Raw genomic sequence first — 24,173 nt, 5'->3', positions numbered from 1 at the left:
ATCTCAACTTCACAGCACAAGAAATCTGGAAAAAGTCAAATTTATTGGGGTGGGTCAAAAGGGCAAAAACCAGGGATACCTTAAACATTGCTTGTATAATCTTGGAAAGCTGCTAGAATAAAATGCTGTGTTACCACCATACATTTTACTGCCAAGGTCCCTGTGCAAAAGAGTCAGAACAACATACCACTATGCCAAATCACCTGCTTTGTGAAAGAAAAATGCTGTGTTACCACCATACATTTTACTGCCAAGGCCCCTGTGCAAAACAGTCAGAGCAACATACCACTACGCCATATCAGCTGATTTGTGAAAGAGAGGAAGACTGAAATTTAAATGGCTATCATTTAATGAATTCAGTTCTCACCATAGCTGTCAACCTCTTAGCACAAAACACCTGGACAAACCCAGTAATGAGGGAATACAGCCCTCAAACATATTCAGTGAATTCAGTTCTTGCCATAGCTGTCAACCTTAGCACAAAAAACCTGGACAAAGCCAATAACAGGGTAATACAGTCCCAAACATAAGGACAAATTTCAAATAGTCATCTTAAACTTAGAAAATTGCTATAATAAAAGGTTGTATTACTATATATTTATTGCTAGAATAAAAAGTTGTTTTACTATGTATTTACTGAGGAATATGAAGTCTGAAATTCAAATGCCTGTCAATTTTACTTCTGACAGAACAGAAACAATTTTCAGCAGAGGCCCAGGGAGAAATACTGTAGACACATGTCTTTGTAAAATGGCAGGACACCAGAGCAAATCCACACAAACACAGGGATAAGATGCAGACTCCACACAGAAGGCACCCCAGCCAAGAATCAAACCAGAAAACCTATAGCTGTGAGGCAACAATACTGCCACTGCACCATCAAATATGTAAGGAATTAAACATTCAGAAACCTGAAGTCTGAAATTCAAATGCCTGTCAATTTTATTTAACATTTGTTAATCAGAAAAGTCTGACTTGGAACAAAAAAACAATTTTTAGCAGAGGCCTAGGAAGAAATAATGCAGACATGTCTTTGTAACATGGGAGGACACAAAAGCAAACCCACACAAACACAGAGAGACGATACAGACCCCAGAAAGACGGCACCCCAGCCAAGAATCAAACCTGAGAACCCGCAGCTGTGAGGCAACAATGCTACCACTGCACCATCAAATATCAAGCATTGCAACATTTACAAACCACAGATATTATGAGGAACAGATCAGATCAAATATGAGGCAAAAATCTGCAATTATTTTACAAATGGTGGTGGGTAGGGAATTCACCTCTTTAACACCTGCATACAAGGTACAGGGTTCAAGCCTGAGGTATTCCCTACCACACCACCATGAGTCTAACCACCAGTATATTGCACCTGGGGCATTTTCACACACACACACCCACACCCACCCACCCACCCACCTGTAGTAGATCTTTCCCGGTAGCAAACCACCATAAATCCCTGTCCGAGTAAACTACAAAAACCCACCCATGTACATCCACACCAGACTCTGCCCAACGAGACTGCAGCAAATTCCAGACTGCTGATGTTGCAGTCCGACCCAGACGCGTTTTCCCAGCGAGTTCCAGGACAGTCTATGCAGTTTTAAACTGCATAGACTTCTGGGAGCTTCCCAGTCAGGACTGCTGCTGAGACAATCTGTGCATGCTCCAGACTGTCTCAGCAGCAGTCTGGAGTAGTGCGCATGCGCGAATGTCCGCAATTTTTAAAATTTTTTTTATTTTTTATTTCTTTATTTTTCTTTATTTTACAGTTGAGGGGGCTGCAGTCTGGCAGTCCAATAGCATGGGCCGCCCCTGTGTGTTAGCAATTGGTAACAGTTAGTAGGGCGGTATTGGAAGATCTTAGTTGATGCGCAATTATGGAAGGTGAGCAGACCAGAGATGGCAGGTATTTTATTTGATTGGTATAGCATTTGATGGATCAGGAGAAGTTGATTGTATTTTAGTAGGTTAAGGAGTTCTAACCATCCTAGTTGTCTTAGGGAGAGGCAATGGTGAGAACAAATTTTATTGTAGCAGGTAGATAGTTTCAGAAGGTCAGATTTGTTTAGGTTAGTTAGAACTGGGGAAGCATATAGTAAAGTGAAGAGTAGATGGGTATGAGAGATAGTGATTTGGGATTCCTGTGTGAGGAAACCCTTGCAGTGGTAGAGTGAACCTAGTTTTTTTATGAACTTTGGCAATTGTTAGTGCTATATGTTTGTTGAATTTTAGGTTTTGGTCAATAGTTACACCTAGGAGCTTGGCTTGAGTTACTGGTGTGATAAGGGTATTGTTTGAGGATATTATTGAGCATGATGAGGTAGGGGTGAAAGTTTTGGATGGGTGGAAGATCATGAGTTGGATCTTAGATGGGTTTAGTATGAGTTGGGAGGAATTTAGCCATTTTTCTGTAGTAGTGAAGTTCTATCTTGGACTAAATGTAGAGAGGTGGCTGAGCAAATAAAGGTGTTGTCATCAGCATACTGTACTATATTAGTTTGTTGGGTAGCCGAGGGGAGGTTATTGGTAAAGATGGAAATTAGTAAGGGACCAAGAATGGATCCTTGCGGAACACCTTGTCCCACTGGGAGGAGAGGGGAGAGAGAGTTATGCTATTTAAAGGCTTGTTGCCAGAGGGACAGATAATTTTTAAACCACAGTAGAGAGGAGTTATCCAGATTGAGCTCAGAGAGAGTCGATAGTAATTTGCAGTCAAATGCCTTTGACGGGTCTAGGAAGACAACATATACTAAGTTACCAAGATTTCTTTGTTGCTTGATGTGGTCAGTAAAGGATATAAGGGCAGAGGTGGTACTATAGTTTGGCCGAAATCCATGTTGGGAATTTGCTAGCAGGTTATATTGAAGAAGATGATTCAGTAGTTAGGTGTGTACACATTTTTCTAAGATTTTTGATAGGGAAGATAGTATAGCTATGGGGTGATAATTACTAAGTTCTGTCGAGGAACCACCTTTGTGTAGGGAGACAACATAAGAAATTTTTCAGAGAGAGGGGACAGTGTGTTCAGCTATGAATCTATTGATGAGTATGAAAATAGGGTAGGTGGTGGCCGAGGCGGCAGTCCTGAGGTAATCTAACAGCAGTAAGAGTGATGGGTTTCAATTTGGCAAGGTGTTTATAAATTAGGTCAGTTGGAACTGGTTTAAGAGAGAATTGGAGTTAGTCTTATGGTGACAGTTTTGTATTTTGGGGGTATTTGTAGTAGTAGTGGGGAAATTGTTGAATAACATTTGGATGGAGGAGGTGAAATTGTCATTAAACTGGGTGGAATTATCATTGTTATCACCTTCAGTGTTAGGGTTTGGGAAGGTGATTTTGCCTGGTTGGAGAATGTAGTTAATTGCGGACCACAATTTTTGTGGATTGTTGTAGTGAGTTTTTTTGTAGCTGTATATAATAACTTTTTTGTCATTATGTATTTGTTTTTTTTTTTTTGCTTTGTTTCTGAGCTCTAGGAAGTATTGTCAATTTTACTTGTTTTGTTGGTACACCAGGTTGCCTAAGCTATGTCTCATTGTTTGAGTAGGGATCATGTGCCCTTTGAGATCCAGGGGGCTGGGTTGGTTTTAGTACAAATTATACATTGTGAGGCCATAAGATTAAGGATACCTAAGAAGGTTTTATTAAAGTACTCCATGGCTTCATCTAATGGTAGAGTTTTAAGAGGTGACCAATTTATTTTTTTAAGGTGTTGATGAATTGGTCTGGTAGGAAATTTTTGGAACTACGGAAAGAAAGTAGGATGGGGGGTTTTATGGGTTTTGTGTGCTGTCTTAGTATGAATGTGGGTAAGTGATCACTGAGGGAGTCGGGTAAAATATCAGATATATTGGCAGATGAAGGCTTGTTGGTTAGGATCCAGTCTAATATGGATTCCTTTTTGGAGGATTTGTCTATACTGGTGGTGGTTTGGATAAGCTGTGTGAAGTTAAATAGTTTTAAGTGGTACTTTGGTGGGGAGATGCCGTGATAGAGGCCCAATCAATGTTGAAGTCCCCCAGGATAAGTGTCTCCTGAGGGAGGGCGGTGGAAGTCCAATGTAAAATAGACTCTAGAGTGGGAATATTGTAGCCTGGTGGTAAGTAGACACCTATAATGTTGAGTTGTTTCTGCTGGTTTAATTTTATATTTGCAAACAGGGTTTCTGCATAGCCGAAAGTGGTGATATCTTTAAGTATTTGTTGGAGAGTAAGGTTTTGCCTGTAAAGTAGGGGAATACCCCCACCTCTTTTAGCTATTCGATCACATCTAAAGATGTTGTAGCCAGGAGGGGCTATGGTGGTATCTTTAATGTGGGGCTTGAGCCACGTCTCGGTTAGGAGTGCAATGTCAGGGTTATAAAAGGATATAGAGGCATGTAGCTCTTCAATTTTATTCATGATGCTACGGATGTCTATACTGAATAAGCAGTCAGAGGGTTTTTGCTTGCAAGGGATATTAGGTCCATGTAGGTTTGTAACGGTGGGTATAGTAGTGGAGGGGCCTGGGTTAGGGTGGATGTCACCACTGAGTGCAAGTTGGTTAGTAGTAGTGGTCAGTGTGTGTAGGTAACTGGTGATCATATTGTGTATTAGTAAACTGGGTAGTTTTTTATAATTAGTTTGTAGGTGAGCTTGGTATGTATATGTGATTATGGTGGTGAGTGTTTGAAAAGGTTCTGAGAGACTGCCTTACATATTATCTGCAATTATACTGAGCTAAGTATATAGTTTTTTTGGTTATAGAGTTTAATTGTTGCTTAGATCTGTGTTGAAACTGTTGTCTCACTGTTCTGAGAGACTGATCGGCAAATATACAGAGCTGAGAATATTTTTTTGGTTTTAAAGTTTGTACTGTTAGTTTTTGCTTAGATCTCTGTTGAAACTGTTTTGTCTCACCCACCCTCTCTATTTTTGGTTTGTAGTTTAAATTTGGTGGCTTTTGCAGTTGCCCGCCCCACTGTAGATTTGATCTGGGACACTCCCCCACCCCATCTCTTTACCGCATTCTACCTAATAAACTCTTTCTGCACTTGCTTTTAGTCCTTTTTAATTTAGTTGCATTTTTAAACTGTGTTTGGTCTAATATTGCTGCATACTCAAGTGTGCTAGCTTGCACTGTATGTGAATTGTTTTTTACTACTGTTTTTGCTACTTTTCTGTAAAAAAAAAAAAAAACTGTAAGCCTGTTTCCTACCTTTCCTGTAACTAGTGTTCCAGATACAGATTTGCTGTATCCAGGACTGTATGTAAGCTTCTGAGTTCCCCAAGCCTTTCTGTGTTGGAGGGAAGCCTTCTAGCTTATCAGTGGGAGTGGTAAGCACTAGGTAACCTGTCTACCACATAAGTAGTGGTTCTGGCCCAGAATTTGTAGTTATTGGCCGTTTGGGCAATCTCTTCCATCTCTCTCAACTTTCTGATTTGAAAGCCTGTATTTGCACTTGTTTCTGTCCTGTAACTCATCTAGTGCAGATACAGATTCTTAGTTTTAGCACTTAAATTTGCTTGTTCATGCTCAGCACTTGTTCAGAACTTGTAAGCACTAAATACGCTACTAATTACTATAGCACTCTATCTTCCTCATTACCTAGAGGAAAACAGTTTTTGTACTTACATTTCTCACTTGCTTAGAGAAAAACAGCTCTTGTACTCACTTTTCTCACTTCTCTAGAGGAAAAACCCTGCAACTCTCTTTTTGCGTGGTCTTGTGCACAGAGCAGTGTCGGGCAGCGCCGGTTAGCTGGGGTATACTATTCCCGGCCCCACAAAGTCTGCACTGTAAATTTTCCCTTAGAACTAGGCAAGCCTCAACTCAAGTGCTTCAGATCAGCTGCTCTTATTGCAGCACTTGCAAAACAGAAATCAGCACTTGTCCTAATCTCCTAGACAGCACTATTATTCTCCAAATTTCCTAGACAGCACTATTATAATATAGCATAAGACCCTCGATCGTCCGCAGGACTTAAGTTCAATTTATTCTTCAAAGCATGTCCAGAGGTCAGCTTCAGGTGTACTCTCCATTTCATCTGGTGGAATTGGGCATCCTGAGGCAGTGTCACAACTGCCTCATGTATACAGACAACCCCCTCCTCTTACTTCTAGACACAAACACTTGTGAAAGATGCAAATACACAGCCAGACTGTAGGCTAAGCGCTCTCAATCCATGACTGTAACAGACAGTCAAGAGGATAAGGGACACACTTGCATCACACCACCTGTCACACATGAATCTACAAAACAAGCACCGACAAAACATACGCATAAATACACAAAAACATATTCGGAGGCACTAGGTACCAATCTGAAAAAGAAACAGTGCCCTCCAAAGCAGACAAGCAAGCAACCTGCACCCCCAAACACAAGCCAGAAAACACATAATTCACCTCAGCAGTGTGCCTCACAACAGCCCTTAAGGCAAAACACCATACCTAACATGCTAGTAATAGGAGACTCTATAGTAAGGCACATGGATGTTCCACTCACCAGGCTGAACAAGGAGAAGGTTACTGTCAGCTGCCTGTCGGGTGCTCGGATCCGCCACATAACGCAGGCACTTAGGTCACTCCAGCACAAGTACAAGTATGACGCTGTCATTGTACATGTTGGTGTGAATGATCTAAGACGTACCTCCCTGGACTACATGAAAAGAGATATTGAGGAGCTCTCTGATCATGTAGCCCAAGCTGGTATGACCCTGACCTTGAGTAGCATACTACCTTCACCTAGAAGGATACCACAATACAAAGACAAAATGATCAATTTCAACAATTGGCTAACACTTCTAGTGTCATTCTAAGGGGACTCAGTGTCTGTCTGCCTGGGATGACATGAAAGACAAGCCTCGCTGTTTTGCCAGAGATGGGTTGCTCCTGTCACCCCTAGGTTTTCGAATACTGGCCAAGACTCTTGCCGTCCCCATAGTGCAAAACCAACCACCGTAACCAGCACAGGTAACCAAAAACTAAGGGTAATGCTACTCAACGCCAGAAGTCTCAACCTCAAAATGCACACACTCGAGGCTCTCCTCAGCATGGAGAAAATTGATGTTTGTGCAGTGACGGAAACCTGGTTCAAGGCTCAAGAGAGCACCCCAGCACTGCTAGGTTACAATTCATATCATACCTTCCAGCCTCAGTTACCGGATTGCAGTACAAAGGGCGGAGGTGTATCCATATTCATCAAGGATACCCATATCTCCAGGTTAGTAGTGCAGCATGATGCCCCAGAGATTATCCATGCGCAACTGTCAGCAGGCAAAACCACATTTCAAGTCATAGCCGGTTATAGATCACCCACCATGTCCCAAGATGCTCACTCTGTATTCCTTGAGACATTGGAAAATATAAAGGTCCAACCCAACACCATAAACTTGGGTGATTTCAACTACCCTGGTATAGACTGGGTGAACTACTAATGTTCCAACTCCTATGCTCAGCGATTCATAGAATTTATAAATTCAAATGCCCTTGAACAACTAGTATGTTCCCCCACTAGAGGGGATGACATATTGGATTTAATCATCACAAATATGGGCGCCCATTGTACCACACCCGTTATCACTCCCTCCTTGGTCAGATCTGACCACAAACTGCTAACCCTGGACATCCTCATTCCTTCACCTCCCCCAGTCAAAGAAACCATAGTCAAAAACCTTTCCAAAGCAAACTTCAAACTACTTGCATCCGAAGTGGAAAGCTTCACTATTCCCTTGCAGAAGGAAAATGATATCCAGGATGCGGAATCCTACACCAAGGCACTCTATATGCATCTTCAGGATTGCATGGACCATACTATCTCAAATAAAACCAAGACTCCTTCCTCAAGCAAGAAGAAACCAGTCTGGTGGACCCCGGCCATAAGCAAATTTACAATAAAAGGAGGAGACTTATACAAAAAAAGGCCAAATCTCAAGTAGAAAAATCATCCCTGATCAGCATTAGTAAGAAATTGAGGGCCCTCATCAAGTCAACTAAAGCTAATTTCGAAAAGAAAGTTGCCAAGGATAACCATAAGGCCTTCTATGGCTACGTCAAAAACCTAAATGGCAACACTCAGGTCTGTTCTGAGCTAGTACAAAATGGAACAAAATACACTGACCCTTCTGACATTGCCAACATCTTGGCTGACAGGTTCAGTGCAAATTTCTCCCCCCCCTCACCACCTACAGGGCCTATTACCATTCTAGGGGATTGTGTAAGTCCAATTATTACTGATACGTTGGTTAACAAGGCTCTATCTAAAGCTAAAAACACTGCCTCCATGGGACCAGATGGTGTCCCAGGCTGTGTCATACGCGAGCTCCAAAAGGAAATAACCCTGCATCTTAATACCCTGTTCAGTCTCAGCCTCTCCACAGGATATGTGCCCATAGAATGGCACACGGCAATGGTGGTCCCACTACACAAGGGTGGGGCAACAACTGACCCTGGGAACTGCCGACCAATAAGCCTGACCAGTTTGATCTGTAAGGCTATGGAGCGAATCATTATGGAACTCATAAATGGAGAGATTGGGAACCTCCAGTCGCTGGACCCCACACAGTTCGGCTTCGTCAAGGGCAGAGCATACCTCCTGAACCTGGTGGATTTCTTTGAGACAGTTTCTCAGGCTATAGATAAGGGAAAGGAGGTACACACAGCTTACCTTGACCTTGCTAAAGCATTTGACACCATTCCCCATTCGGGTATTATTGATACGCTCACCAGCCTGGGCATAAACCCTTATGTCACAAGATGGATCGCAAACTGGCTCTCAGACAGATCCCATAAAGTAAGAGTAGTGGGATCTATGTCCGAATCCAGACCAGTAATGAGTGGTGTGCCTCAGGGCTCTGTCCTGCGGCCCCTCCTGTTTGGTATATACTTTTCAGAAGTACAGGCAAGCACGGAAGGGCTGTGGCTGACTAAGTTTGCGGACGACTGCAAACTGGGTGCTATAATAGAGTCTCCGGCCAACATGGAGATCCTCCAGAAGGGCCTAAGTGAGACTGATGCATGCTGTCAAAGCCATGGTCTCAAGCTAAATGCAAAAAAATGCGTAGTAATCCCCTTTGGAAAAAACAGAGTACCCACAAACTACAACATAGGAGGTAATCCCCTGAAATCTGAAGAAGAAATAAGGGATCTAGGGACCCAAGTAGATAGTCAGCTTTCCTTTGATAACCATGTTGCCAAAGTGGTTAGAAAATCCTTCTATGTGACCCATCTGATCACGAAAGGGTTTGCATCAAGATCTAAGGATATAATGGTGCCCCTCTACTCTTCCCTCATCAGACCCATTATTGAGTACAATGCACCAATTGGAATGTACCTGGCTAGATATCTCCAGCAGCTGGAGAGACCACAAAGGTACCTAACCAAGAGGATTACTGGCCTCAAACAGTTGCCCACGACTGAAAAAGCTAAGACTGTTCTCTGTTGCATACCGCTTTCTCAGAGGCGATCTCTGTCTAACGTACAGAGCTATGTCCAACCCAGAATTGTTGGACATGCTCCATCTTAGCAAAACCAAATCTACATGAGCTACATGCTCTAGGGATATAAACCTCAACACAACAATGAATAGAACATGCTGGAGGGATAGATTTCCTTCGCAGAGACTTCCCTTACTATGGAACAGGGTCCCGATCTACATAAGACAGAGCCCCTCACTATCACTCTTCAAGAGGAACCTTGATGAGTGGATTGGTAACAGAAAGTTCACATCGGGGATCACACCAACAGCACTACTAGATAGAGGCCAAGGGTACTAGCTGCTAGTACAAGGGTCTAGGGAACTACTAAAGGGGCGGTGAATGCCACACAACATGGCTGGGCTAATATATGCCTTTGGGCAGATAACCCAGTACCAACCTATGAACCTATAAAAGGTTAGCATGGGGGAGTTTAGGTGATTGTGGTTAGTGAGAGTGGAGTGGCAGGAAGTTAGATGGTAGCCTAGGGACAGGGAGAGGAGAACTGCTAAGAAAGTTATTTTTTTATTAAATAAAATTCTGACATTTCTCTAGCCTTGATCAATATATTAACATTGATTAATTATTTTTCTGTCTAGAAATGAAGACTGCATAATAAATGTTTACTTCCTCATGCTTCAGATTCAAGCATTTAAAGAAAAAGCTATTCTGCATTTTATATACTTATATGCATAAAAATCCAATCAGTTAATCAATATGTAATACTACCTTAAATATTTAAAAATAATTTCAATAGATAAGCTACATTCAGGTACAATAAATGCAACCATAAAGCATGATTAATCATCCATTTTGGAAATAAAGTTGATTGTTAAAAATGAGTTATGCTTTTTCCTTACGTAAAACTAAAGTTACATTACTTAGTCTTGAATTACAACACTGAAACAAAACACAATAAAGTTTAATAACAAATATCTGATTAGTGGCACTAAATAATTACTTCTTTTTATATCCTTGTATGAGTTATTTTTAATATTTCTAAGATTTTTAATTATTTTTTTATTTATGTTACATTTGTTGACAGGGAGTGTCTGACTGAGCTAAAGCCCTTTTTCAGCGGAGGCCCAGGGAGAAAAGCTCCAAAAGTACATTAAAAAAAAAAAAAAAATTTCAAACAGCAAAGAGAGACATTCAGTATTAGAATAACATAAGAGATATTTGGGAGGCTACAATTGTTATTACAGAAATTGCCAGATAATCCAGTATACATACATTCCAAACAGCAATAGAGATATTCAGTATTAGAATTACATAAGAGATATCTGGGAGGCTACAACTGTCTTTACAGAAATTGCAAAATTATACAGTAGTATATAACCAAAAATGATGAGTAACAGTTAAAGCATGGAAAGTAAGATGTTTTAGTTTGAAAGTATTTGCTAAACTAAAGATCTATGGGTAGCATCCAGCTACAAGTTTAGGGAGTTTTGTAGAAAGTAATTGGATGCAAGTTATTCATGCTAATTATTATGTTTTAATTAAATGGTACTAGGTAGGTTGGTTGTGTTCAGGGAGGGTGTGAACAGTGACAGGTCTAGCATTTCTTAAAGTAGTCTTTGATTTCTAGTTTAAATTGTTTAGGGTCTGTAAGGTTCTGAAGTTTAGGGTCTGAAGTTTAGGGTCTGAAGTTTGTTCCAAGTAATAGAGGGGTGGTAGCTATATAAGTTGCAACCAGTCTTAGATTTTGGTTTGTGAACCTTTAATAGGTCTTGGGTTGTACTTGGGAGGTGTCTGGTAGGAGAATCGTGGAAGATGTTAGAGCTGAGCAGAAAGCTGGTTGATATAAATGGAGTGTATAATTTGAAGCTGAGATTGGGGAAGCAGGTGAGGTAGTTAGAGCCAGTTCAGGTATTTTAGGGAGAGACAGTGGTGAGATTTCTAAATGTGTGGAGTTGCAAATCTGGCTATCTTGTGATAGGTTTATTCTAGTTGGGTAAGTAGGGAGGAGTTCAGATTTGTGAGTATTTTGGAGCAGTAAGTTAGACAAGGTAAAAGATAGGTATGAATACGAATTTGCCTAGCTTCAGGGGTGAATAATTTGTTATTCCTATAAGGAGTCCTAGCTTCTGATGGGTTTTTCTGATGCAGTTGTTAATGTGTATGTCAAATTTTAGTTGATCATCAATGGTTATGCCTAGTAGCTTTGTACTAGATTCAACTTCTATAGGAGTATTGTTTAGGGGTGTTATGGAGAAGGAAGATTTGATATGGTTAACAGATTTAGGAAGAAAGAGTAATAATTTAATTTTTTAAGATTGAGGATAAGCTGATTTCTTGAAAGCCATGTCTCAACTGAGTTAAAGGATGTCTGGGTAGTTGATAGAAGTTCAGAGGGTGAGTTAACAATAGTGATGACTATAGAGTCATCTGCATATTGCACAATGGTAGATTGAGGACAAGTGAAATAAAGTGAGTTGGTAAAGATATTAAAAAGTAGAGGTCCAAGAATGGATCCTTGGGGGACACCTGTTTTTACTTGGAGGGGATAGATAGTGCAGAGTTCCATCTGACTGACTGCTGTCTGTCAGTAAGATAGTTGGAGAACCATGTTACTGTATCGGGGAGAAATTTAAGTCTGTAAGTTTGTTGAGGAAAAGAGAGTGAGAGACAGTGTTGAATGCCTTTGAGAGGTCTAGGAATAGGTAAGATATGAATTTGTGATTGTCTTTGGCTAGAGTATTGAGAAAGGATAAAAGAGCTTTGGTGGTACTATGCTTGGGGCGGAAACCATGCTGTGTAGGAGTGAGTAGTTTTTCTTGTATGAGATAATGCATAGCTTGTTTGTGTATGCATTTCTTGATATTAATAATCTTCACTTTACTTTTTAACTGCTTCTGCTGTGTAATGTAATATAGTATACATGTGTGGCATATCTGCTGTGTAATGTATCGTCACAATAACATTAATGGTTTACTAACTAGTGACTTACATTACAGAAGACCAGTTTCCAGACTCATTTGTTAAAATGAACTCTGAAGCAGTATGAGCTTGAAATCTATTTTTTAAATAATGATTAACAGAAAACTTCAGCTCTCAAATCTGACAGAGGTTCACAAAAGATACGCTGTAGTTCCAAACCACTGCTACTTGCTATTACATATTTAGATGTGGCAAGTGATTCACTGAAATGTGGACCTTTGTGGCTATAACTATGGTGACAAATATGGTCCTGGAATAAGAAGGGATATGATGGAAGCAGCAGGGAGGCACGATCATGTTGATGAGAAATACGATGAATGTTAAAGTCACCTTAAAATCAGATAACTTTGCTTGCAGCCAGTTTGGTATAGCTGTATTAAAACTGCATTCGATAATTTCTATCACATTCTGTATATCCATCCTTTACATAGATATGATGTCTTAATCCATTTTTAAAGTTAAGCTTATTGTATACAATTACTAAGTGTTGCAGTACACATTACTGAATAAAAACTGGAAAAGTCATCCATCTTAACTTTTATCACTGCATGCTTAATCTTCTATTTGCCTATATACTTGTACTTAACATCTAAAGTGAGAATTTTGTTAGTTCCTTTTATTGAGAAACCTGAATGCAGATAATATGTTTCACATTAATTATTGCAAATGTTTTCATTTTATGCCTGTTATCTGTTATTGTTTTATTGTACATACTAAAGAAATATATGCATACTGCCAAAATCTGCCTTTACTGTATTGTTACATTAACATCATCTGCTTACTTTTGTAGCTCCAGAAACCGAAACTATGGAACAAGGTAGGAATTCATTCTTATAGTTTAGCATTTAAATATAATTATAATGCGCATCAATTATATTCACTCATTATAAACTTTTATACTTAGATGTAACTTTTAACGTTATTAACTCCATTTTGTTTTGTAAAATTTAACTGATCAAAAACTAAAAACCTTTCAAATCACTTTTTTCTAGACTAAGACAAATTTTTAAAATGTATTATATAATATAAGGGTAATTGGTGTCATGGGTCACAGCTGTCATACACATGAACACATTTTTTTTCATGAAATAATCTTTTCTGGAGAAGATGCTTTTTGATAAGATAATCATAAACTCTGGATGTGATTGTTAGGCCTTTCAGTATATCCTTTTGCTCTCAACTTTCTTTTCTACCTTAACAGGTGACTGCATTCATCACCTGATGCACTCAGTTCCCCTAGAACCTTTTGACATTACTTTTTGAGGACTTGTGTAGCAGTTATGTAAAACGAACAGCACCCAGATGTACAGTTCCTAACAATCCTGACAGGCAGTTTTGTTGCATTTACATCTCCCATGTCAGGTTAAGAAATTGATGTTGCAACACAGGTTAGGTCTTTCCCTGTCAGGTTAAGAACTTGATGTTACAACACAGGTTAGGTCTTTCCCTTTGCTATAATATTTTCAGGAACTGAAGTAGATCATACCTGCTGCTAGGTTCTGCTGCTGCCCCTGTACTGTGGTCAACCTGCTGTTGTCGACGGTTTTACTATGTTGTGAGTCCCTATTAGTAGTTCAGGTCTCAAACAGAACCAATACTCACTGTGTGACTCATGACTTGTTCAGATTTACCATAACTTCAGTGCTTAACCACAAATTAAAATTTCATGTAGTTAAACTTCAAGCCGTGTACATAATTCTTAATCAGCCATACACTGGAAGTAATTATTTTTAGTAGACGATGCAGTTATTTAAAAATGTTTTACCTGTTACAAGCAACTGCAATGTATGGTGACACTTCTTAGTCTCCTCATATTTTTCCTTTAAAGTAATTAATTGTAGAATTTTATCTATACTGGTGTACATACTGATGCATATCTAGTGTATTATGGCTGTAGTTTGTTTTCTGAAGTTTATTTTATGGTTTTAATTTGCTTAGATATATTAAAGTTTAAAACCAGATATTTGTAAATGTGCATGAGAAGAAGAAAAAATATTCTGTGTTTGTAAAATCACTGTATTTTTTACAGTAGAAGTGCTTTATTTTTCTTTAATATGTTGCTATCAACATACCGTTAATCACATAATGAAATAAAGTTTGAATATTTTTTTCCTATGGCAGTAAACCCATTTCACAAATATAAGATTCTCTTTACTCTATTAGAAGTCAGATTAAAAGTGGTCTTTGCACAATTATTGTTTATCACACTTGCCTCTTTAGTGATTGTCATGAGGTAGGCCTAACATTCGTTATTTATTTATTTGTTTATTTATTTACATTTGTTTATTGGGAAAGTCAGACAGGGTGAAAACCCCTTTTTAGCAGAGACCTTGGGAGAAAAGCTCCAAGCATGCATACAATCCTTAGCTACCATATTTAGGACCAAAGTAGTCATATGTTAGTGAAGATAATCTCTGGGTTAATACCTAATCCCACCCAAGTACCTAAAGTAGCGCATACCCACAGAAGGTTATGTCCATTTAATCTTAGCCTTATTACTATCAACATCATTTAACTTATAAGCTCAGAAAAACTACAGTGTGTAAGAACCTCACAATTAAGTGTCTTGAGTAGAAGTATCTCTACTAGTCCTGTTTTGGTAGAGGGTCTGTAACTATTAGTTGCAAAAAAAAACTCAGTATGACAGACCAGATGCAGTTTGTCTCATGGTATGGATAGAATTCCTGACTTTTTTCTTGTGTTAGAAACTGAAGTCTACCTCTCTGCAATATTATCTGCAGCACCATTTGTCTTATATGATGCTTTCCTAGTTTCATATGGACTGTGTTACCCTTCCTGCTATCTTTTATGTGAGAAGGATAGATAGGGGAAAAGGCTGGTGTATGCAGTTTTGGGGAGGGGAGAGTGAGGGAGAAATTCCATATAGTTGTGGTTCTTCCCTAGGGGTACAGTTTCCCTGCCATCTTTTCTTATACTAACCCTTCTTACCCTTGATTTACTTCCCTTTTTTGTGCCTGCAATAATAGGGCCTGTGATACCCCTGCACTGGCCCAGTAATCAAGGAGCCTCAATCCTCACCACTAGCACCAGTGAGGGACATGCACATTGGGAGGATGACAAGTACACACACAGTAAAGTACAAGTTCCCTTAAGAGCACACAGAGATCACGGTCAGTCTGGAGCTGATTTCTCCCTCTTTCTCCAGATCCCCAATAAGACACCTTACTGGCACAACTACAGGGTTAAGATCTCAGCCAAGCAGTCAAGCCAAAACCTCCAGCACCCTCACTGTCCAGCCAGTACTTTGTGTCACTGCCCAAGTAGCTGACACACACACTTTGAGATTTGATTCATACACATACACACACACACACACACACACACACACACACACACACACACACACACACACACACACACACACACACACACACACACACACACACACACACACACACACACACACACATGCATGCACGCACACACGCACACACACACACACACACACACACACACACACACACACACACACACACACACACACGCACAGTCCTTGGAAAAGCTGGCACAGGTTTGCTAGCTATGCTCCCTTCTGCTCATACTAAAGGATAGTTATCACTGCCATGAACCAGCTCTTTATCAGCTACTATAAGGCCCTTCCCAAAGGGTGACCAATCCTACTGTGTGATGTTACTATTATACAAATGATAAGTGTGTCCAAGACTTGCAAGGCTATTTAAGAGTGGCCTGCACAGTATCACCAAATACATATGCAAGAACGCTAAGAGCTTAAATACCCCTAAACAAACCAGCCACAATTAAAAGGTTTGAATATATTTAATAATAAATAATAAAATAACAAGACAATATTCAATAACTCAACAACATTGCAGGACAGTCTCAAATAAATACAGAAAATATCTAAACTAATCTTACTATATTCCTATCTATCTCTAAAAGAAATCACTGTAATCTAGTTACTTACTAGTAGCAAGGCAAGTGCTGATGAAATTATGTTTTCAGGTCCAAAGACAAATACAAAATGCCAAATTTCTGAGAGAGACAGTTCTTAAATTAATAATAAAACATTACAGCTGGGTCAGCTTGGGATGACATCACTCTTTGTCACCTGCCTTCAGTTCCCAGGCTAACAGAAACTTAGAATTTAGCACCTCTATGTCAGAAATACATATCTCTCAGAAGTTTGCCTAGAACTGGAAATCATAAAACAGTTAAACACTTTTACATTCTTTGCATTAACTAACTTTTATAGCATAGTCGTAAACAATTTTAACTTATTTTCTTGAAGTTTTGCAAGTTAACTCTGTATGTTCCAACTTCTATCATTAAAACACACATCTGCACAGGTATATAGTTTATATACATTTCTGCTCTTTTCCAGCAAGATACACTGTGGGTACGTTCTTGAAACTCTGTACATATACAGTTCAACACACACTTGTGCACCAGCAGTTTAATATACACATAGCATATAGTTCTCTTACATTTGTAACTCAAGCCTATGGATCATATTAATTTTCACAAATGACATATGATTATTTACAAAATTCCAGATAGCTGGGCTGGCAGTGTCACATTTCTATATAAACCATATTAATATTTTCAAGTAACACATAATTATTTACAAAATTCCAGGCTGGCAGGTCTATATTGAATTCTCAAAAGCCGACAATGTCGAATCTGACACTGTTGGCACGAGAATAGCAAAACTGCAGAATGTCGAAGAAGTAAACAGAAAGCTCCATAAGGGGAGATTTCCATTTACTTCAATGTAGTGTGGCCTCGGTGTTGGTATATTTAAGTAACGGGGGGGGGGGGTGAGGGAGTAAAGCCATTTAAGACCATTAAGTTTGTTTTTGTTTTTTTGTTTTAATTTTTTTTTTGGAACGTTAGATGTTTTAACAGTTTGATCACTAAGGGTCGACCTTTAGTGATTCGGACTGTTAAACCTTTGATGTTCAAATATAGATCTGGGCTGGCAGCATTTCTGTTTGTCAGAGGGCTCAGACTCGGAAGTGGGTAGCTTTGTCATACTGTGAGATAAGGGAGCAAAGAGGTTGTTTCACTGATTTCATAATCTCCTTTCCAACAGTTTTTTTAATTACTCACCCTTGGGGTTCTCACAGAACAGATCCTTATCTGAACAGGAGGCAGACAGGAGCTGTAGTTTGACATTGTATGGCAGGAGATTGTAGCCTCAGCCAAGTGAGTCAGCTGATCATCAATTCCATCATTACTACAATGGATGAAGCATCCACAGTAACAAATCTACATTTGATGGAGTGTTTAATCATCTGACAGACTGCCTGGGTGAGGGCCAAATCTATTGCCAGCAGATCTCCTTCAAATGATCTATGACACTAGTTTGAAACTTAATCACATGTGTCTGTCCATTAGTAGCTTTAAAGGCTAGAATGACAGCTGGGTATACTTTCTTCCTAAATTCAACCAGATGACTTTCCTTTTCAGCAGAAGAGTATGGGAGGAGGCATCAGACAGGATCCCTTCACTGGATCCATAAACACCACAGCTGGATTTACCATGGGGCTCTTGTAAAGGAACTTATAGGATCTGGGGGATTCTTACAGGCAGAAGATAGGGTATCCAGTTCCTTATAGGCCGTTGAGAATGCATCATGTAGAGTTCCTAAAACTAGAGGAATAGCTAAAGGTTTAGAGACATCCAGACCCAGTAAATCAAAGTATCTTTTTTGGGGCATCTGCTACCCCCTTGCTTTCCTATGAGAAGTAGTATTTCATCCTTCAAAGCATGTCTCCACTTAAGATTTCTTCTATGGGTGAAGCAGAGGACATGGTGGCATTGATGTCTGTGTCTTTCCTGAGGTGGGAAGAGATTAGGAAGGAGTGCTCTAATCCTTCTTTTTGCTATTTGATGAAATGTCATCTCTCCAAGAGAAGGGATTTCCACTTTTTGTGGCAGAGAGGATTCCAGACACTGAGGACTAATATTGCTCTTGATTGCAGGTAATGCAGAAGTATGACAATATGGACATTTGTAAAATACATGTACTCTGCTGCCTAGAGATCCTGTCCATTCTCCTTTTTTTTTTTTGCAGACTTATATATGTTTTGATCCTTTTATTCATTCACACACCAAAAGTATGTGGTGTTAGATTATGCTACTAGGTGCTTTCAGCTGGTGGCTTTATCATCTATTGAAGCTCAAAATGTAGCAAACACTCTGTTAGAAATTTTCATCAGACTGAGTTTCCCTAACATATGGGAGCTAATTTCATATCAGACCTCACGATAGACTGAGAAAATACTGTTGGTTAGAGCAGTTATAAATAATCTTGCCTAGCTTCAAATAATCAGTTTAGCAGAGCATTTTAACTGGTTTCTTAATTTTTTGCTTAGAGCATGATGAGATCATTTGTTGACTAGTTTAAAAGAGAAAAGGACAAGTACCTTTGCATATTTTTGATAGCAGTGAGATGCCACAAGAATTCACAGGTCTTTCGTCATTTGAGATACTTTATAGTTGCTGGATGAGGAGGCCTCTAGAGTTAAATTTTGCTGAGTGAGAAGGTGAGTGTGATTTTCACAACAGGCCTGTTGTGTACGATATGCTGAATGTCCTGACTAAGTATAGGAAGATGAGCATGAGTTTCACAAAGAGCATGTTGTGGACAATATGCTGAATGTCCTGACTAAGTACAGGGAGACTATGAGGATGGCACAGAAGAAATTAGCACAGGCAGGTCTGATCATAGGTAAATAGACACTTAGGCAAAAAGGGTCCATGCTCCCCCACCAAGCCCTTCCCATCGTGGCCTACTCACACTATCCTGATTACTTTTTTCCTTCCTTTTCTCATCAGTCTTTTCCTGCATTTATTCATTCATCCTTTCATCTATCTGACATGTTCTGTCTAAGTAAGACTGCACTCTAATAATTGTGGTTCATAGGTAGGTACTAGACTATTGGCCCAAGGGCCTACATAAGCCTAACCAACAAGGTTCCCTGGCGTACGCCACCCAAGAAGGTTATTTTCCTGTGCCACTGTAGAGCAGAGACACAGAAGTGATCACCGGGGTGTATTTCCTATTTCCCATCCACTCATCAAGATTTTTCATGAAGAGTGTTAATGAAAAACTTTGCTTGACATAGATGGGTAGCCTGTTCCAGAGTATGGGAAGTTTCTGGGACAGGAATCTATCCCTCCAGCATGTCCTGTTTATTGTGATGACAAGGTTTAGGTCCCTAGAGCATGTAGCTCGGATGGATTGGGATTTCTTTAGGTGTAGCATGTCCAACAGCTCTAGGTTTGATTTAGCTTTATATGTTAGGCAGAGATCACCTCGGAGTAGGCGATATGCTACGGAGTAAAGCTGGAGTTTTTTGAGGTGGTCGGTGTAGGGCATTTATTTGAGGCCAGTAATCCTCTTTGTGAGGTACTTCTGTGGCCTTTCCAGTTGCTGCAGATGTCTTGTGAGGTACATTCCAAAAGGGTGCATTGTACTCTATAATGGGTCTAATGAGCATCGAGTAGAGGGGAACAATGACCTCTTTTTTCCTGGATGAGAACCCTTTTATGATGAGGTGTGCCATGTAGAAGGACTTCCTGACTACTGTGGCGATGTGACTATCAAAGGAGAGACTACTGTCCACCTGGGTCCCAAGGTCTCTTATCACACATTCGGTGTTAAGTAGATTGCTGCCTATGTGATAGTTCATGGGTACAGAGTTTTTACCAAAGGGAATGACACAGCACTTTTTGGCATTGAGCTTGAGGCCATAGCTCTGACACCAGACATCTGTCTCAGTGAGGCCCTTCTGTAGGATGTCCGCATAATTTGGGGACTTGACTATGGCTCCTAGTTTGCAGTCATCTGCAAACTTCATTAGCCAGAGGCCTTCTGTGTTATCCTGTACTTCAGAGAAGTAGATACCAAATAGGAGAGGTCCCAGGACAGAACCCTGTGGTACTCCACTTATCACTGCTTTGAGGTCAGATTTGAAGTTTGCAACTTTTACAGTGGGGGTTCTGTCAGTGAGCCAGTTGGCAACCCATCTTGTGATGTCGGGATTTATACATAGTTTAGTGAGTTTAGCTATAATTCCAGAATGGGGGATGGTGTCGAATACCTTAGCGAGGTCAAGATAGGCTGTGTGAACCACCTTACCCTCATCTACGGCTTTGGTGACTGCCTCAAAGAAGTCGATCAGGTTCAGAAGGCATTATCTGCCTTTCACAAACCCGAACTGGGTGGGATCCAGGGTTTGGAGGTTTCCAATGCCTTTGTTTATGAGTTACATGATGGCCTTGCAGACCAAGCTCGTCAGGCTAATAGGTCGATAGTTCCCAGGACCAGTGGTGGCTCCCCCTTTGTGGAGTGGGATAACTGTTGCTGTGCACCATTCAGTGGGCACAAAGCCTGATGCAAGGCTATTATTGAACATGGTGCTTAAGTAAGGAGCCAGTTCGTTCTGAAGTTCATGTAAAACGCAGCCTGGGCTGTTGTCCAGTCCCATGGATGCTGTGTTTTTGGCTTTAGAGAGTGCAGCTTTTACCTGCGTAATTGTGATTACAGGGACTCTGCATTCTACCTGTATAGATATGGGCCCTTTAGGGGGTGAGGGGGGGGTAAAGTTAGCACTGAACCTATCTGCCAGGATGTTGGCAATATCAGTTGGTTCTGTAATTTTTGTGCCTTTGTGCTGTATCTCAGAGCAGATCTGAGTGTTGCCATCGAGATTCTTGATATAGCTATAGAATGCTTTGTGGTTGTCCTTAGAATCAGTGGCAATTTTGTTTTCATAGCTAGCTTTGGAGGATCTTATAAGGGATCTCACCTTCTTACTGAGGCTGACCAAGGAGCTCCTCCACTCATGGGATTTTACTCTCTTTTGCAACAGTTTTTTCCTTCTGTTGTACAGTTTGTTTATGGCAGGGGACCACCAGATTGGCTTCCTTTTTTTGGAGGATAGCATCTTGGTTCTGTTTGGAATAACACAATCCATGCACTCATGTAAGTGCTTATAGAGTGCATTTGTGTAGGATTCAGCAGTTGTAATTGTAGTGTCCGTCTGCATGGGTGTCATGAAGTTCACCACTTCTGTCTTAAGAAGCATGAAGTTAGCTTTGGAGAAATGTTTTACCATGGTTTTCTTAATGGGGGGTGGGGGCAGGATGTGGATATCAAGGGTGATTAGCTTATGGTTGGATCGGACCAATGAGGAGTTGACTTCAGGTGTGGAACACTGGTCACTCATGTTAGTAATGACTAGGTCTAGGATACTGTTGTCCTGGTGGTGGTGTGGATAAGTTGATCCAGAGCATTGGAGTTTATGAATTCCAGAAAGCGTTGCGCTAAGCAGTTGGTACATGAGTAGTTTTCCCAGTTAATGGTGGGGTAGTTGAAGTTGCCCATTATTAGGGTGTTTGGTTGAGCCCTAATATTTTCCAGTACATCAAGAAAAGAGGAGTGGGAATCCTGGGGCATGGTGGGGGATCTGTAGCAAGCTACAATTTGGATTGCAGTTTTGCCCAGAGTTAGTTGCACTTGGATAACCTCGGATGCATTATGCTGAGCAACTAGCCTGGAGGTGTGGATATCCTTAATGAATATAGACACACCTCTGCCTTTGGTGTTTCGGTCCAGGTTAAATGAGTTATAGCCTGGTAGTGCAGGGGTGCTCTCTGGAGCCTTGAACCAGGTCTCAGTCACTGCACAGATATCGATGTTCTCCATTTTAAAGAGTGCCTCGAGTGAGTGCATTTTGAGATTTAGACTTCTAGCATTGAGTAGCATTACCCTCAGTTTTTGCTTGCCTGTTCCTGTTACGGTGGTGAATTTGTTATTTGAACCTTGCCTAAAAAAGGCACTATAGGGGTAGCAAGAGCCTTAGCCCGTATCCAGAATCCCAGGGGCAACAGGTGCAGGCCATCTGTGACAGAGCATCGTGGTCTGTTGACCATGTCATCCCAAGCAGACAGATACTGGATCCCCTTAGAATTACACTAGAACCTTAGCCAATTGTTGAAGTCAATCATTTTGTCCTTGTATTGCGGTATCATTTGGCATGATGGCAGAATGCTACTCAGGGCTAGGGTCATACCTGCCTGGGCTACAAGATCGGAGAGCTCTTCCATGTCTCTTTTCATGTAGTCCAGGGAGGTACATTTCAGGTCATTCACACCAACATGGACAATGACAGAGTCATATTTGTGCTTGCTGTGGAGTGACCCGAGTGCGTGAGTTATGTGGTGGATCCCAGCATCCGACAGGCAGCCGACAGTAATCTTCTCCTTGTTTAGCCTGGTGAGTGGGACATCAGTGTGCCTGACTATAGGGTCACCTATGACTAGTGTGTTGGGTACATTGTTTTGCCTTATTGGCTGTGGTTGAGTGGCACACTGAGTCTGTGGGCTATGTGTCATTTGGGTTGTGTTGGGGGATGGAGGTTGCTTGCGTTTCTGCTTTGGAGGTCTCTGTTGCTTAGACAGATTATTATTGAGAGCCTCTGTGAATCTTTTTGTGTTACTATGTGTGGATTTTGGTGGTCTACATTTAGTGGGACTATGTGATGAGTGTGGTGTGGTGCAAATGTTTACCTTCTCCTCATGACTGTCAAGTTCAATCTTGGTTGGAGAGAGCTTTGCCTCCAGTTTGACTAGATAAGTGCATCTCTTACAAGTTGTAGTAGGCGAGGGTTGTCTGTGTACATGAGGCAATTTCTACATTGCCTCAAGATGCCCAGATTAATCAGATAGACAGGAGAGAACAGTGGGAGCTGACCATTGGACATGCCTGAATAAAAAAACTATTTTCCTCTAGATAAGTGAGGAAAGTGAGCACAAGAGCTGTTTTTCTCTAAGCAAGTGAGAAAAGTAAGTACAAAAACTGTTTTCCTCTAGGTAATGAGGAAGGTGGAGTGCTATAGTAATTAGTAGCTTATTTAGTGCTTACAAGTTCTGAAAAAGTGCTGAGCATGAATAAGCAAATTTAAGTGCTAAAACTAAGAATCCCTATCTCCACTAGACGAGTTACAGGACATAAACAAGTACAAATGCAGGCTTTCAAATCAGAAAGTTGAGAGAGATGGAAGATTGCCCAAATGGCCAGTAACTACAATTTCTGGGCCAGAACCACTCCTTATGTGGTAGACAGGTTACCTAGTGTTTACCACTCCCACTGATAAGCTAGAAGACTTCTCTCCAACACAGTAAGGCTTGGGTGGCTCAGAATCTTACATACAGTCCTGGATACAGCAAATCTGGAGGAAAAAATATTCATTAAACCTGGGGTCTGCGTGCCTAGCCTTTGGGGTTTGGAGTTAACAATCTATTCATCCACTGGCTGCTTCAGAAGAAAACATGATGGGAGAAAGAAATGTAACCTTACTCTTTAACTTTGTTTTTCCCTGTATCCTTTCAGTATATCCTAGCTGAGTAAGACTGTACTGTAATAACTGCAGTGGATATAAACATATTAAGCCTGGAAACTCAGAAGCCACAAGGTTTCTAGATGCTCTAAGATGCATTTTACAGTTTTTTAAATAACTGTTTCATCCAACAAAGCCAGTAATGAAAACCATAATTAAGGAAAGTAATTCAGTGCTATTCTTCAGTTTTGCTTTTAGATACATCCTTTTAACAAACCTAACTGACTTAAGGTTCCCTGTAATAACTAAATTAATCTAAGAGTCTAGGGACTACTAGTCACCCAGAATCCAGGTGGTTACAGACGCTCTATAGGCTTTGGGTGTTTCTTACAGTTTTCTGTGTCTGGATCACATTTTCAGTTCTTTGCCTTACCCTTGGAACTATC

General features: G+C 40.5%; 1 protein-coding gene across 1 annotated transcript in view; it reads left to right on the top strand.

Annotated features, from left to right (window-relative positions):
• LOC122801235 (mucin-5AC-like) overlaps positions 1 to 24,173 on the top strand; it is a 475,953-nt gene that overhangs the window by 84,728 nt on the left and 367,052 nt on the right. Inside the window, exon 3 of the mRNA XM_044070787.1 lies at positions 13,188 to 13,214. Within this exon, the coding sequence (XP_043926722.1) occupies positions 13,188 to 13,214 (27 nt within the window). The remainder of the gene's footprint in view (positions 1 to 13,187; positions 13,215 to 24,173) is intronic.

This window comes from Protopterus annectens, chromosome 4.part1 (genome assembly GCF_019279795.1).
Source record: "Protopterus annectens isolate FY-2018-M chromosome 4.part1, PAN1.0, whole genome shotgun sequence".
Taxonomy (NCBI): Eukaryota; Metazoa; Chordata; order Ceratodontiformes; family Protopteridae; genus Protopterus; species Protopterus annectens.
This window is presented reverse-complemented; position numbering and strand designations above follow the sequence as displayed.